Below are 15,646 nucleotides of genomic sequence, written 5' to 3'. Positions count from 1 at the left end.
ATAGAGAGCCACTAGAATTTTTTGAGTAGAGGGGTCACATGGTCAGACCTGCACTTTAGGAAGATCAATTTGACAGCTTAGTAGAGGATGAACTGGAATGGGGAGAGAGAGGGGCAGGGAGACCAACCCGCAGGCTATTGCAATAATCCAGGCTTGAGGTTATGAGTTCCCATACCAGGGTGACAGCAGTGCCAGAGGAGATAAAAGGGTGTATATGGGAGATGTTACGAAGGCAAAATTAACAGGACTAAACAACCAGAGCAGATACATAAGGTGAGAGATAGTGAAGAGTTGTGAATGACACCTGGTTGCAAGCCTGATACCCTTGACAGGAATTGGGATGATTCATCTTGGAAAAAAGGAAGTCTGAGCGGTCTTAAAGTCTCTGAAGTCTACTGACCAGCTTTCTCATCTCTGATGGGTACAGAGCAAGTAGAAACGGGTTGAAATTGAAGTAGGAAAAATGATGAGACATGAGATTGGGAAGTTAGGAAGAGAAGGACCCAGATCCGCAGAGGGTCCTAACAGAATGTCCCACATCTGCAGAGGATCCAGATAGATAGACCCTACAGAATGGTCTGGACATAGAAACCCGATAGAGGTTACTCAGAGACGCAGAGTTCTCAGAAAGTGGTCCCTCTCCCTCCAAAGGGGCCCACATCTATGGAAGACTCTGATATATTCATGGAAGGCTCAAGCAGAGAGAGAGATCCTGGAGAAGAAGGTACAAAGAAAAGAAGGAAGGATAGAAGGAAGAAAATAAACATTTTATTAAGCACTACTATGTGCCAGGTACCGTACTAAATGCATTACAGATAGGGTCTCATTTGTCCCTCACAACAACCTTGGAAGGAAGGTGCTATTATTTTCCCCATTTTACAATTAAGGAAACTGAGGTAGATAGAGGTTAAATAACTTGCTCAGTATCTCTAAGGCTAGATTTGAACTTAGGTCTTCCTGATTTCACATCCAGTTCCCACCTAGCTGCTTCTAGAGAGGGCCCTAGACAGAGGGGCCTCACAGAGGGGACACAGGGGGAAGTATATATCCTTTTTCTTTATGGTTTCCCTTTGGGTAAGACTGGATGAGGAGATGGGAAGGTAGCAGTCCTCTCCTGGATAGTGTGAGTAGTGGAGTTGTGGTTGTCACCTGCCCTGGCTGGTTTATCTGACCATGCATGGCATCAGCCCATCTTCTAGCATGCTCTCCCCTGATGCTTAAGTCCTCCCCTCAGGAAATTCTCCCCCATGTGCCAAAATCTTCGCTCCTCGTTTGCGTGTGTGTGTGTGTGTGTGTGTGTGTGTGTGTGTGTGTATGTGTGTGTAGAAGGAATGGAGGGACTGGATGGAGCCTGAGCGACCCTTAGATGGATGTTTCTTTTCCAAGGTCTAGATAGAGAAGTAGTCATTATCTTTATGATAACTCAATTAGGCCACAGCTTCTCCAGCAAGTAGGGGGTGGGAGGAGAAGAGAGAGGAGCTTAACAAGGGCGAGCACTTAATAGATGGATGAGAACTCCTTTCTATAGTCTGGTAATTAAATTATAAGACTGTCTACAGTCCAATAGCCTTTCCTGGCCCATCCTGGCTCATTTAGCTGAGTGAAGCTTCCTTGACTGCTTATCTTCTCAATAGCCACCCCTAAAGACATGAGGATAAGACCCTGAAGGAGGAAGGATGGGAGAAGGCAGACCCTCAGTTTCATCTGGAGGTATTGATGGATATAGGGGAAAATACTGCTAACATGTCTGTGCCATCAGTGGAGGTTTAGGGAATATGGTAAGGCAGTGGTGGAGGGGCTAGTGGACAGGGTGAGCTCTGCCTGGACTCTCTTGCATGGACTGACTTTCAGGGAGGTTGATCCTCTGGGAAGACCAGATCCTTACAGAGAGAAATCTCTTGCATGAGGGTGGTAGGATAGGAGATGGGGAAGATGGGGTAGGCCTGGAGAGAAGGAATGACTCAGTATTGAAGCCATGAGATGACAGCTTTTTCCCTCAATGGAACCTGGAAGTTGCTGGCGTGGTTCAGAGGCTTCTGGGGCCAGTGGTGGGATAGAAGTGTCAGGGAGCAAGGGGTTTCTGGGTTTCCAAGAGAAAAGTGCCCTAATTTCCTAGTACTGGTGAGGTGGAAGGTTGTTCCTCTGTCGTACTCGGGAGTCAGACCTTGATTTAGTCTTGTACCAAAGGAGATGTGGAATCCTCAGACCCAAGCAAAAAGAGAGCCTCAAAAATGACCTTGTATGTGAGGAAAGACAAGAATTGGGATGATTAAACTTGGAAAAAGAAGTCTTTGAAGGCTACTGATCAGATTCCTACATCTCTACTGGGTATGGAGCAAGTAGAAATGGGTTGAAATTGAAGCAGGGAAGATGATCATACATGAGGAAGACCTTTCAAATAACAAGAGTTTGGGATTTTGGAACAAGTCCCAAAAGGAGGTCATTTGTTTATTTACTTAATTAGAACAGTCAATATGAAAGGCGCTGTTATAGATAATTGGGTAGGGATGAGGGAGGGAATAGAAAGATTCCTAAGACAAAGCTCCTGCCTTCAAGGACTCTAGTGGTTCCCATTAGCAAAAAAGATAAAATAGAAAATCCTCTTTAGCAACTAAAATCTTTCACAACTAGACTTCCAATCTATCTTTCCAGACTAACACATTATTCCCCTTTACACCTCCTACAGATGAATCAAACTGAGCTTTTTGCTGTTCTTCACATATGACAATTCCATTTCCCATCTTTCTTCGATGTACAAATACGCTCCCTCCTTGTCTCTGCACCTTAGAATCATCTCTACACCATGGTGGTTAGACAGCCCAACACACAGAGCACTGAACTTGGAGTCAGGAAGATCTGAGTTCAAATCCTTCTTCAGATACCTGTCTCCTGGGTGAGTTTTGACAATTCACTTAATCTCTGTCAGCCTCGGTTTCCTCATGTGTAAAATGGGGAGAATAGTAGCATCCCCCAGGAAGGACTTTGTGAGGGTCAAGAAAGATAACATATAGAAAGTTTTTGCAAACCTTAAAGCGCTATATATAAATGGCAGCTATTATTAGTGTTGTCATTAGAATCCCTAGTTTCCTTCAAGGCCTAGCTCAAACACCACCCCCTGAATGAGGCCCTTCCTGACCTTCTCTCCTCCTCCTTCCATGGAGGGATGGGGGTTTAGAAGAAATGTCAAGATGCTAAATCCTGATACCTACACATGTGGCCTTCTAGGTCGTCAAGTGAGGGCTTTTGACTTGAGGACCTAGAGGGCTACATGTAGCTTTGAGGCCACAGGCTCCCCACCCCTAAACTAGAGTGACTTTACACAGGAAGTGTGTTCATATTGGTGGAGGAAACTTGGTCTTGCCTGGAATCGGTATGTTCTGGTGGGAGAGAGTGGGTCACATACTTTGGGAAAATGTTTTATATCAACTTTTCTTATACTGCCACTTCAGTAAACAATTCTTAATAAAAGCTAATTAACCTTTTTTCACTTTATTGTTCTGGCAATACTCCTAATATGGGAATATGTTTTGCATGACCTCATATATATAAACGGGTACTATATTGTTTGCCTTCTCAATGGGTGGAGGGGCTGCAGGGAGAGAAAGAAATTGGAACTCCAAATTTTTAAAAACAAATGTTAGAAAATTAATTTTTAAAAAAATGCTAATTAAGTCTTGCTCACTAAATTATATCAACTGATAATCATGGAAAGGGAAGCCATAAGTAGGGGCTCATGAGGTATAACATTAGAAAACCACCCCAAATCCTTAGGATTACCGCTGGGCCCACAGGGGAGCTGTCACAGCCACCCTCCTGGGACCCAACCTATAAGCACAAATGAGGGTTGGGAGAATAGCTCCAGAACATGCACTGTATCTTATTTTACATTTATATGTATATACCCATATATGTATCTATATGTACACACAATACATATATATGTATGTATATATAAAACATATGTGTCTATGTATTTTTTGATGTGTGCATGTGTCCCCTTACAAAATAATATGCCCTTTTCAGGGCAGAAACTCTTTTATTCTTTTTCTATACATCCCTGGAACCGGCTGCCACAGCTCCTGGAATACACAGTGGGCGTTTAATAAATGCTAGCTGATGGACCGATTAATTAAAGAAGTACACAGTCAAGTTCAGGAGACAAGGTAGACATAAACAATCATAGTATGAGACAGAATATGATCACCACTGTAAGTTTAGAGGAGGGACAGATTAGATGTGTCTGGGACTGATCAGGGAAGGTAGCATTTAATCTGGGCCTTGAAGAATGGGCACATTTTCAATAGGCAGAAGAATGTTGAAAGGAAAGAATTACAGGCAGATGGCACAGGATAAGAAAAGGAGGAGAGGAAGGAAAGCACAAGTCTATTGGGTCTACTAGGGAAAAGCCTGTGGTTTCTCCTTCTTTGTAGGTCGTCAGGAATAGGATTAATGACCAATCTGGCATAGTTTGGGTGCCACTTAAGAAGAGATAACAACTATCCATTCTAGGTACTTCAGACATTCACCTGCCTGAAATCCTGGGGTGAGGAGCAAGAAGGGTTGGCCAAGGTGACCTTTTGAGTACCCTTCTAGATCTGCATGGGGAAGGGGAGGAGACAACTTCTGGAGGGCTGGCAGAAACAAAAAAACAATGCAACAACTGTAGAATTCTGCATTCAGGGTCCATCCTGACCCCTCAGCAACAGAGGCAATTCATTCCCTTAACAACAAAGAGCATTGGTTTCTTACATTTTTGGCGTTTGATGATTACTGTCTGAGCTACAGTATTCCGCTCCGCAAGGCAGCCTTGAGAACGTCACTGTGTGTATAGCATTGGGCTTCTACCTTCTAGCTTCTCTACCCAAGAAAAAAGGTCATCCTTTAGCAGAGAGCAAGCTTTGAGGAGAGCAATTACAACTCTAATTACCATTGCCTTTGACTTTCCCAGTTAGAGTGTAAGCTTCTTGAGGGCAGGGACTGTCTTGCTTGTTTGAATTTATGTGCTCAGGGCTTAGCATACACAGTGCCTTGTACAGACTGAGTGCTTAATAAATGCTTTTTCATTCTTTCACTCATTCATTCATGGCAGTATCAGAGGCAGAGGTAAAGGGGGAAGAGGAGAATCTAAGGAGGAATGATGGCAGACAAAACAAGCAGATAAGGTAACCCAGATCATGGTCTACCATAAAGCCTTTATCGTCACTTGTTGGGAAGGGCAAGGCACTAGTGAATGATGTGTTGACCGCTGACTTGGGCGAAGAAAGCCTTTATGGTCCCTCTCACTGTCACTCTTTTAGACAGGGCTCTTTTAATTTACTGCAGTCATTAGCAAAGTATGGATAGTGTGAGAGGCTGGACTGGAAGCAGCGTAGAATTGTAGACTAGGAATCAGGAGACCTGGCTCCTAGTTCTGGCTTCATCACCACCTTGCTGTGTGACTTTGGGCAAGCCATTTAAATTTTCTGATTCTCCATTTCCTCATCTGTAGAATGGGGATACCATACCCTTCATCCCTTTACTGGGGTGTTGTGGGGATCCAATGAGACACTTGACTGTGAAAGTGTTTGGAAAATTATAAAGGGTTATACAAATGGAAGTGTTATTACAATCACAGAGGTAAGTGAGACAGTTGATCTGTGGGGTGGGAAGACATCTGAGGATGATTGTAGGCAGTAGATAAGAACAGGGAGAACTAATCTTTTGGGGGTAGTGTTAAGTTGGCCTATTATATATAGTATGGCAGTAGAGCTGTGTTTTGGAAGGAGAGAAGGCAAGATGGCCAGGTGAGACCTCTTTCTACCAGAATGGTATGGCTTTGTGTATCTGTATTTCTATTTCCTATACTGTTTATATCTTTGGGGAGATTCTTATGCACTGTGCTGTGCTGTAGTTCTGTAAGTTGCTTGAGATCTCAGGCACAGAATATGCAGAAGGGTTGAGAAATGATGACTTTTATCACATGGTCAGTGACAGTCACAACAATACTCTCTGAGCCTCTCCCTGATCTTTTAGATTTGCCCATGTCAGAGATTACGGTGCCGTTGCAGTCGGTAGTTGTGAAACAGTGACACGAAGGTGTCATTATTACTGTTATGGCCTGACTCTTATATTTAATGCCCTACATCTGTAAAAAGGAGGGCATTTCTATATTATTCTCCTGGCTTCTTCAATTGGGAAAATAAAATTCCTGTTATCAGCTTTGATAATCCCTCCACCCCATTTCTTTCCTTTCCATAAATTAAGATATGCTTAGTTCATTTTCCTCTGGAAGATGGTGTCATCTTTCAAAATAATCAAGGTGTTTTTGGGAGTGCTTCAACAGTGTAGATACCAGAGCCTTACATCCTAACAAATAATGGGAATTGAAATTTTGGGCCAAACCAACTTGGTCAAGAATCCAGAATTCACCCCGCCCCCATCCTCTCATGCTCTTCATTTGGGCTAGGGTTGGGTGAAGAGAGGAAGCACGTCAGGGGCTTCCTGGGAAGTAGTTGCACCTGTTTTGAGCGACCTGCAAAGGAGGGCTGTAGAGTGTGTTTGTGTTAGTTCATTCTACACACCCACAGTTCCCATGTGCCTTTAAAAAGGAGTGTTTGCTACTTGTTCAAAAACAGAGCACACAAGCCCAAATGTCTTGGTGCGAGCCAGAAGAAAGACGCCCTGCTTCCCTGTTTTCAGCTCTGGAGTTCCTAAGTGGTACTAATATGATGATGGAAATGTTCCCTCACATCAGCACCCAGGAGCCCAGAGAGTCAGCTGCACCTTCTCATTTAATTAAAGATTTAGCATGCATGCCCAGAGCTGCTTTTATGCTACGTTATTTCGCAGCTAAAGGGGGCCCCAAAGACATCTTGTCCATGTTGGATTGATGTGCCTGCATCTTAACATCCTGCCAGGGACCTTGCCTGATGTCCAGTGATATAAGCACTCCCCCTTCCAGCAAAGCCTGGATTTCTCCTGCCAGCCAGTTCTCACTTGTGCCAAAGGCCCAGGGAAGCCCTGTGCCAACAACCTCCACAGCTTTCCCTCCTCCCTTCATCTCTCTGGGCCATAATCAGCTTGCCCAGGGAATTTTTGATTCAGCACCACCTGCAACCATTTCTAATAGCTGCCAGGAAAGCTGGCACATGAAGGGGGTTGGGGGCGGGGCTCTGAGGAAGGAAAACAAAGGTATTTGAAGGAACCGTCAGATTCCCACCCCACCCCAGCCAGGCCTGGCTACTGTCATCCTGTCATAACAGGCTGGGGAGGTAGTGGGGAGATATGAAAACCATCCCTGTCTTGGGTGCCTGTGGACTTGGACACCTTGTTAGTGTCCCCTTTTTGTGCCAACCAGCACTTCCTTGGACAGCCCCTGAAGGAGGGCATCAGCTAATCAAGCTACATCATCCCTAATTAGTTATGATGGGTTTTTCTGCAAAGCTGAATGCTAATCAGAGTAGGCAGAGGTTGGTGGCTGGAGGTGTCAACGAACAGGGTCAGGGGGTTGGTGGTGGTGGTGAATTGGGGGAGGAAACACTTTAGATACCAAGAAAGGGCTATGTCACAGGGCTCTCAGGCGCACCCCCCCCCCCCCACTCCCAGCCCAGGCTCTGGTAAACTCCCTCCTTCTGGGACTGTATTTCTCCTAATGAATTTTCACAACCCCTTGAGGTGGGGACACACACACACACACACACACACACAGAGGCACGCGCACGCATGCACACACACACTCAAATGACATCGGCTGAGAAGATGCTGTTTTTTGGTGCAATCTAAAGAGCTTTAGCAAGTCACTGAGATGGAATGCATCAGATTCAATTCATTAGGACCGATGGCTCCCTGAATGGGGCTGAATAATTGATGGGCAGGAGCAGCTTGCAGGATGTTCAGTGTGCTCCACAGACTGAACACTGTAATTTTTTTTTAAAAGCCAACAAACATGGCCAAACGCCGGGTGCGGGCAAGCCGAGCAAAGGTTAGATGTTTTAATATGTGATGTTTACACTGTAAACTCTTGCTCTGCTGCTTGTAACAGGAAATGGATCCAGGCGGCCCAGTGACAGCTGAGAGGGAGAGATGGGGCTTCGCTCTAATTCAGCTGCAACTGAGCTAATTTGCCGTGGCTGCTGCAAATCTTCTCAGTGCACAGTGACTGTGGTTCGGGTGTGTGGCTCACACTGGCAGCACACTCTGGACCACTGCCAGGGCCTGGGGAAAGGGGTGACGGTAGCAGAGATGGGACGAGCACCCCCAGGCTTTCATAGGTTCACAGATTTAGAGCTGGAGGGATCATAAAAGTCATCTAATCCAACCCCCTCATTTTATAGATGAGGAAACTGAGGCCCACTAAAGTGATTGGTCAAGGGTCACAAGGTGACCTTCCCACTCTGTCTGTGACTTTTTAGACTCCTATGTCCCCAGTCTCTCTCCCCACCCTATCTTCGATGATGGTGACAGAAATCTAATTTGCTGTGTGACCTTGGACAAGTCTCTTAACTTCTCTGGGTCTGATATTTTCCATTCCTTCTGGCCACCACTATGTTCACAAGCTCTATACCAGGGATGGGGAATCTGCAGTCTCGAGGCCACATGAGGCCTTCTAGGTCCTCAGGTGTGGCCCTTTGACCAAGTCCAAGATTTACAGGACAAATCCTTTTATTAAGGGAATTTGTTCTGTGAAGTTTGGCTGCAGTCAATGGGCTGCACTTGAGGACCTAGAGGGCCCTGCCCTACACAGTGCTCATCATATGTGGTGACATTATTTTGTTGATGGCTATCTATAGTCATCTATATCCGTTATTGGACCTCTGGCTTGTCATCTTCAACTCCCTGTCCTACCATCCCTTAAACTCAATTTGCCATTTTTAATCCAATAAACATTTATTTGTCCACAACAGAACTCATTTTCCTCCTTCAAATCTTCCCCTCAAAACTTTCTTTCTCTTGGCTTCCTTATTTCCATCACTGGAATCATTCTTCTCATTCACCATGCTCCACCTATGATGCTGCCTCCTCCTCTCTTCACTTCCAGTCACCCTACTGAATCACCAAGTCCCTTTCTTTTCTTTCTCATTTTTATCACTCTAGACTAGGCCCTTATCACTAATATGTGGATTAAATAATAGATTCCTAAATGATTTCTCTGCCTCCTGTCTTCTGTTCCAATCCTTTCTACACACAGTTATCAGATTAATTTTTCTTAAAGGATAATTTTTATAATTTTACTCCTCTGCTCAAAAACCTTCAATGGCTCCCCATTACCTAAAATTTCTTAGCTGGATATTCAAGACCGTCCACAATTTGGACCTAATGTACCTTTCCAGTTTCATCTCTGAGCCTTTCATGAGCCTTCCATCCCAGGAAGACTGGCTGACTCATCTCCCATATTCTAATTAATCCACAATCAATTGATTAATCAATCTTCCAAATATACCTTCTACTTTCCCACCTCAGTGTCTTTGCTAACACTCTTCTTCCAGCCTAGAATGTGTACAACATCAACCTTTTCCTTTATTCAAACATCCATCATTCAAGGCCTATCTCAAGTTTTACCTTCTCTGTGAAGCTTTCTCCAGCTTTCCCAAACCACAGAGATCCCCCATTCTCTGAACTCTTATAGTGTTCTAACAGTCATTGGGCTCTTCTTGTGTCACAGTCTTCTTCGAGAACGAAAGACAAACACATGTAGAATTATCAAACTTTCCATATGTTCATCTCATAAGCTGGACTATAACGTCCTTCATGGCAAAGACCTGTCTTGTTCCATGTCTGTGTTGCCCTGCAGTGTCTAACATATCATGAGGCAGGTAGTTGTATGCAGCGCATACTTAAATTAATCACAGATACTTAATCACTATTTTTTGAGGGAAACCATAACATTTTCAATTTTACCTGTCACCTAAAACCTTTGTAATTCATGCTATTTGTAGGTCCTATTTATTCCTGTGTCTGCATGTTCCACAGATATCCAGTCTCTCTTTTTACCCTAAAGTGTGTTCATTAGAGTTTTTATCCCCCTACAACTGCTTGTAGACAACATAAATGACTAACTCTCCATATATATACTGGATGGAGGCTTTTCTTCAGCCACAGAGCTTTCCAGAGTTTGTGTCTGTAAAACTCCCCCAAATCAGGAATTAGGCCTATGGAGTTTTTTATGGACAGTAATCAATACAGTAAGGAGCTGGGATTTCATTTGTGTGATGATTTGAGGCAGCACGTAGCACATGTAGCAGCATGTAGCACAGTGAATAGAGTGCTAGGCCTGGAGTCAGGAAGCCCTGAGTTCAAAGCTAACTTCAGACACATTAGCTGCATGTCCTTGGACAAGTCATTTAACCTCTGTCTGCCTCAGTTTCCTCATCTCTAAAATGAGGCTTATAATAACACCTACCTCCCAAGGTTTTGGGTTGTTGCGAGGCTTAAATGAGATAACATTTATAATGTACCTTGCAAACCTTAAAGTGCTATATAAATGAGAGCTATTTACCAATGTCAGTTGAAACCTCTATAACCTAACATATGGTCCTTGGATTAGTTGTAGCTCCACAAAATCATCTTCATTTTGCCACCAACCAGGTGATGAGCCAAAAGCTCTTAAGTAGGTCCCTAGATAATACATATGTAGTCCATTACCAGGCCTGTACTTTAAATCTCTGGTAGGACTGACCAGAGATGGTATTCCATCTGCGTAACTTTCAAGAACCCAGAGTCACCTCCACAACACTAAGAGGCATGAGAGTCATTCTTTCTCAGAGGACTCAGTGCGGTCCCAGGTATGATGTGTTTGGAGCTTAGCCAAGCGTTGGGAACCAGCTCCTGGGAGTACCTGTCTGAGTGGACTATCACCCTCCACAGTTTAATAAAGGAGAAACAGAGAGGTTCTAACACTCTTCTCCTAACCCTATGACTTACTAGAGTTACCTCCTTTTCAGAAGGGTACAGAACCCTGGATCTAGTCTAGATCTTGTATGTATCTAGTCCTTTACATGCTGTCTTCCCCCTTACACAATGAACTCATCAAAGGCAGGGACTATTTTTCCTTTTCTTTGTTTCTCCAGAGCTCTGCTCTTATCAAATGCTTATTGATTGACTTAGTGGTACTACCGGGAGGGAAATAAAGTTTAGATAAAACAGGGTCCTCAGGGAGTTTACACTCTAGCAGGGGAACAAAGTATACATGAAGCCAACTCTAAGATGTAATCATATCTGATAGGTCCCTTTGAGATGTCTTTCCTTGTCATCCTTACCTTTTACTGCAACGTGGACACTCTGACTGATGGACAGCTGAGGCTGGATAAGAACGCTGCAGAGGTATTCCCCTTCATCCATGCCCTTCTGGACATCCATCAGTTTGAGCGTTCCATTCTCAAACACCACCTGGCGGTGGTTGTCAGGCAGCAGCAAGGTGTCCTTGTACCACTTGATGGAGTAGTAGGGATAGCCAATGACCCTGCAGTTGATAAGTGTGTCCCGACCTGCCACTGCTGTGATGTTCTTCATTGCTCGGATACTTGGGGGTCCTAAGCAGGTGTTTGGAGAGGGAAAACAAGGGGCAAAGTTAGCCACAGAGAGCTGGGAATTTCCCTGGAATTCTGTTCTCAGGTCACTTAGCATGTAGGGAGGATAACCTTGGGACAGGAGTGTTAGGTCTAGTGATAGAAGGGTTAGATAAGAAGACCTTTGACCTGAGGTGATGGAGATAAGCTGGATTTGGGGCACCCCTCTAACCTCCCAAAGAAGCCTCTGAACTAGATGGGTCCCATCTCTTTCCTAGAAGCCACCCTTTAATAAGATGAGAATCTACTGGCCAGCCTGGGGGACAGAGGGATGGTAAGTGTCTAAACGCACTCCTTCCCCCTGATATTGCTGGATTTACGTCTATGTGGACAATGAGATTTTTCTGTGTTAATGTAAATGTGAAGTCTTAAGTACCTTAAATATTTAAGAGAGGACTAAAATGAGGTCTTCCCTAGCAGTTGGTGATTGTCTTTTTATATATGAGCATAGACTAGGAATCCCTAAATTGGCATATTCTGAGAAACAGCATTGCAGATTGTCCAGAGTACTGGACTCAGAGTCAGAGGATCTGGGTTCAAATCCCAGCTCTGTCAACAACTAATTGTGTGACCTTGGATAAGTCATTCCACTCAGTTTCCTCTTTTGTACAATGGAGAGTTTTGATATGATGACCTCAAATGTCTCTTTCAGCCCTGACCTTCAAGGATTTTTTGTTGTTCAGGGAATTATTTCGGTCATGCCTGGCTCTTCATGACCCCATTTTGGGGGTTTTCCTGGCAAAAATACTGGAATGGTTTACCATTTCCTTCTCCAGCTCGTTTTACAGTGGGGAGATGATGCTTGGGAGTAGAGTAAGAAATGTTCAAAAGGTATTTTTAACAAAATTAACTATGTAGGCAGGGGTGTGGAGGGAGAAAGAGTACAGAATTTGGTGATGTGAAACAAAGAAGCTGGGATCCAGTCCTATCGCAGAGTCTGTTGCCTGGGCAGAGGATGGAGAACAGGACTCCTATGGCCAGAGCTAAGGAAATATTAAAAAAAGACCTGGAGTCCATAGAGGACTCCTCGGCCATCTCCAGAGATGCAAAGAGAGGGCTAAAAGATAGTAGCTTAGCCCAGAACTGGAGGACAGAAAGAGGATGAACTAATCTGAAAAAGTCAGGAGACACGCATTCATAGAAGGTAATAGGATTTAGAGCTGGAAAGAAACTTTTTTTCTCTGAGCTTAGGTTTCCTCTCCTATAAAATGAGGATAATACCACTTGTGGTACTACCTACTTCACAAGGCACTTAATAAACCTTAAAAATTGCATAAATAGGAACTATTATTATTTTTAATACTAGCAACATGAATAACTGTAATCCTAAGAACTAAAGTCTTAATGAGGTTAAATGTTCATAAACGGAGTGATGACAGTAATACCTGAAAGGGATTATTTTGTGTTATAAACTTTAAAATACCACATAGGTATGAGCTATTATTGTTAAAAATAATAATATTAAGTACTAAGAATAACTCTAATCCCAAGAGGCAAGACCTTGAGACTTAGATGGGAGGGATGACAGTAGCACATGGGAAGGATTATTTTGTGTTATATCCTGAGCCAAGAGAAATGAATCATTTGAGTCTCAATGTGTGATTGATCCCAATTATGTATAGTTGGCTTCCTGAACTTCCCTCACAGCAGAGGAAATGCTAGATGGATTACTGGTCTGATGATGGGACTAGGGGTTGGCAAAGCACGTAGCTGCCGAAGGCATAATGTGCAGGGAGACACAGTGAGGGACACTTCTTTTTAGAAATGCATATGTTTTTCTGCTTGTATATCAGTAATTCAATGGCCCTAAGATGTCATTGATGTGGGCATTGCTCTCATTGGTGCAGACAACTACCCATCCATGCCTTTTCATTCTGCAAGATACCTGTTTGTGTTTTCCTTTAGCTTCTCTACTCAACAAGCTGTAGGTCTTGCTTGAGGCTTTTTGACATTCTTTGGGTACCAGCAGACAGCACTCAGGCCATCTGTCCACCTGTTATCCTTCCCTCTCCTATATGACTAGTTCGCCTCCTTTTCTGGTCATGCATCTCCTCTAGACATCTAATCCAAATCTAATTTTACAGATGAGGAAACTCAGGCCTAATGAGGTTAAATGACCTGCCCAAGGTCATACAGACAGGAAAGATCAGCAGTGAGATTTCAACCCATGACCCGTGACTCCAGAGCAAGGGCTTATTCTACTGTACCAAGCTTCCTCCTAATATCCCTTATGTATTGATTATCATTGAAATATGTTGTAGCCCTCTTGCATAATACTGATTTTAATGTTAAAGAAAGCATTAAATAAATATGCTTATTAAAAGTTTTGGACACTGTCATGGAAGATGCCCTACAGTGGTGTCAAACTCAAATAGAACTGATCCCTGTGGAATGCATATTGACTTAGAAAACCACAAATTAACATTATCTATGTTGTATTGTATCTTGTATATATTTTATGAAACATTTCCCAATTACATTTTAATGTGGTGCTAGCCACACTCAGGAGTTCTTCAGGCTGTCTGCTGGCCCTAAGTTTGATGCCTTTGCTCTAGATATTTCTTTATGAGATAATATTTTAATGATTGAATTAAGTCCTAAGACACTTCAGGCCTCCCCAATGAGACCTACAATTACTAAAAATTATCATCACTCACTTGAATAATCCATGATGATTCAAAAAAATGTTGTCATAACCATTCACGTGTGAGCAGCTAAATGGATGAAAAATGTTAACTATGCAAACTATGGCATGGAGATGGAAGGCTTCTTCACTGAGTTGGTCCATCACTACTTTTGCCTAGGACTGGCACAGCAGCTGGAAAATGAGATGGACCCAGAATTGAAGAAGAAGAGAGAAGGTTGGATGGAATTTGGGAAATTGCTACTGGGCTTTAAAAAATCTTAAGCTCCAATTTGGCACAAAACCTTATCTTTTTTTAAAAAACACATTCTACTAATGGTGTGGTATAGTTGCAAATCTTAGAGCACTACAGTCTCTCAAAAAAAGAAAGCTGCAGGTTACTTATGGGGCAAAGGAAAGATCCACACATTTTTTAATACCAGAAAATTATACTCTCCAGGAGATGGAGGAATCTATTTTGTGATGTCAAATCTCATGTGCCCGAGTTAAGGCTCAAAGACTCTGGTGCACAGTAACACACAGGGAACAATTTCAATCTTTGCCTAATATTTATAAATTCCTTTTTGCAGTCAAAAGTATATATGGGGTTATAATGGATGGGGTGGGTAATGAGGGCACTACCAGACAGGAAGAGACAGTAGGAGGAGGCCAAGACCCAAGGGTACCATCTTTGATTGTGAAACTTCTCCTTTTGGGTGAAGGCCATGAAAAGTCAGCTAGAGGATGACCATGGATGATCCATATTACTGTACCTCTTTCCTCATATTCTACAGAAATATGCATATCTCCCAGAGGAAAGTGGGCAATTAAGGTCTGCTCTACTTTCCTTCTCCCCACTGAACAAAGGAGAGATGTGTTTTGTGTTGTGGCCTTGTGGTAATCATGGCCACAACCTTTGGCTCAGTGCAGCTCAGGGTTGGGTAGGATGGCGATACGGTGAAGAATAGACTGTGGAGGCGGCAGATGTCTTAGAGATGGAATCCAGCCCTCTCACTTAACTCAGGAGGACACTGAAGGTAAGACAGGAGAAGTGACTTGTCTAAGGCCATACAGCTATCAATTATTAGAGTTGTAATTTCAGCCCATTTCTTTTGACTCCAGATCCAGTACCTTTCCCCCCATGCCATGACAAAGGGGCTGCTGCCTCCATATCTTTGAGGAGTTAGCCAGTAAAGATTGAATGACGAAGATGGTAGAAAGGAAATAAAACTCATATGAGAAAGGACTGGGGTCTGACTACTCAACTACAACCCTGCCTTCCAGACCTGGAGTCGGAGACCCCTTTTAATCCCTTCTTAGCTAACAGTTCTTAGCTCATAGTCTTTCACCTTAGTCCCAACTCTTTCCACTGGCAGTCCAGAGCAAGCCCTGACGAGGGGGCTTTCCCGACTGTGGTGTCCTGGTCACATCACACTTCCCAGATGGTGGGTTAGAAGAAAATAGGACATGTGGAAGATAA

General features: G+C 43.5%; 1 protein-coding gene across 1 annotated transcript in view; it reads right to left on the bottom strand.

Annotated features, from left to right (window-relative positions):
• DSCAML1 (DS cell adhesion molecule like 1) overlaps positions 1-15,646 on the bottom strand; it is a 515,992-nt gene that overhangs the window by 103,588 nt on the left and 396,758 nt on the right. Inside the window, 1 exon segment of the mRNA XM_036742507.1 lies at positions 11,235-11,507. Coding sequence (XP_036598402.1) covers positions 11,235-11,507 — 273 coding nt within the window.

Source organism: Trichosurus vulpecula, chromosome 2, assembly GCF_011100635.1.
Source record: "Trichosurus vulpecula isolate mTriVul1 chromosome 2, mTriVul1.pri, whole genome shotgun sequence".
Classification (NCBI taxonomy): Eukaryota; Metazoa; Chordata; class Mammalia; order Diprotodontia; family Phalangeridae; genus Trichosurus; species Trichosurus vulpecula.
The sequence above is the reverse complement of the archived record's forward strand: the minus strand, read 5'-3'. Positions and strand labels throughout refer to the sequence as shown.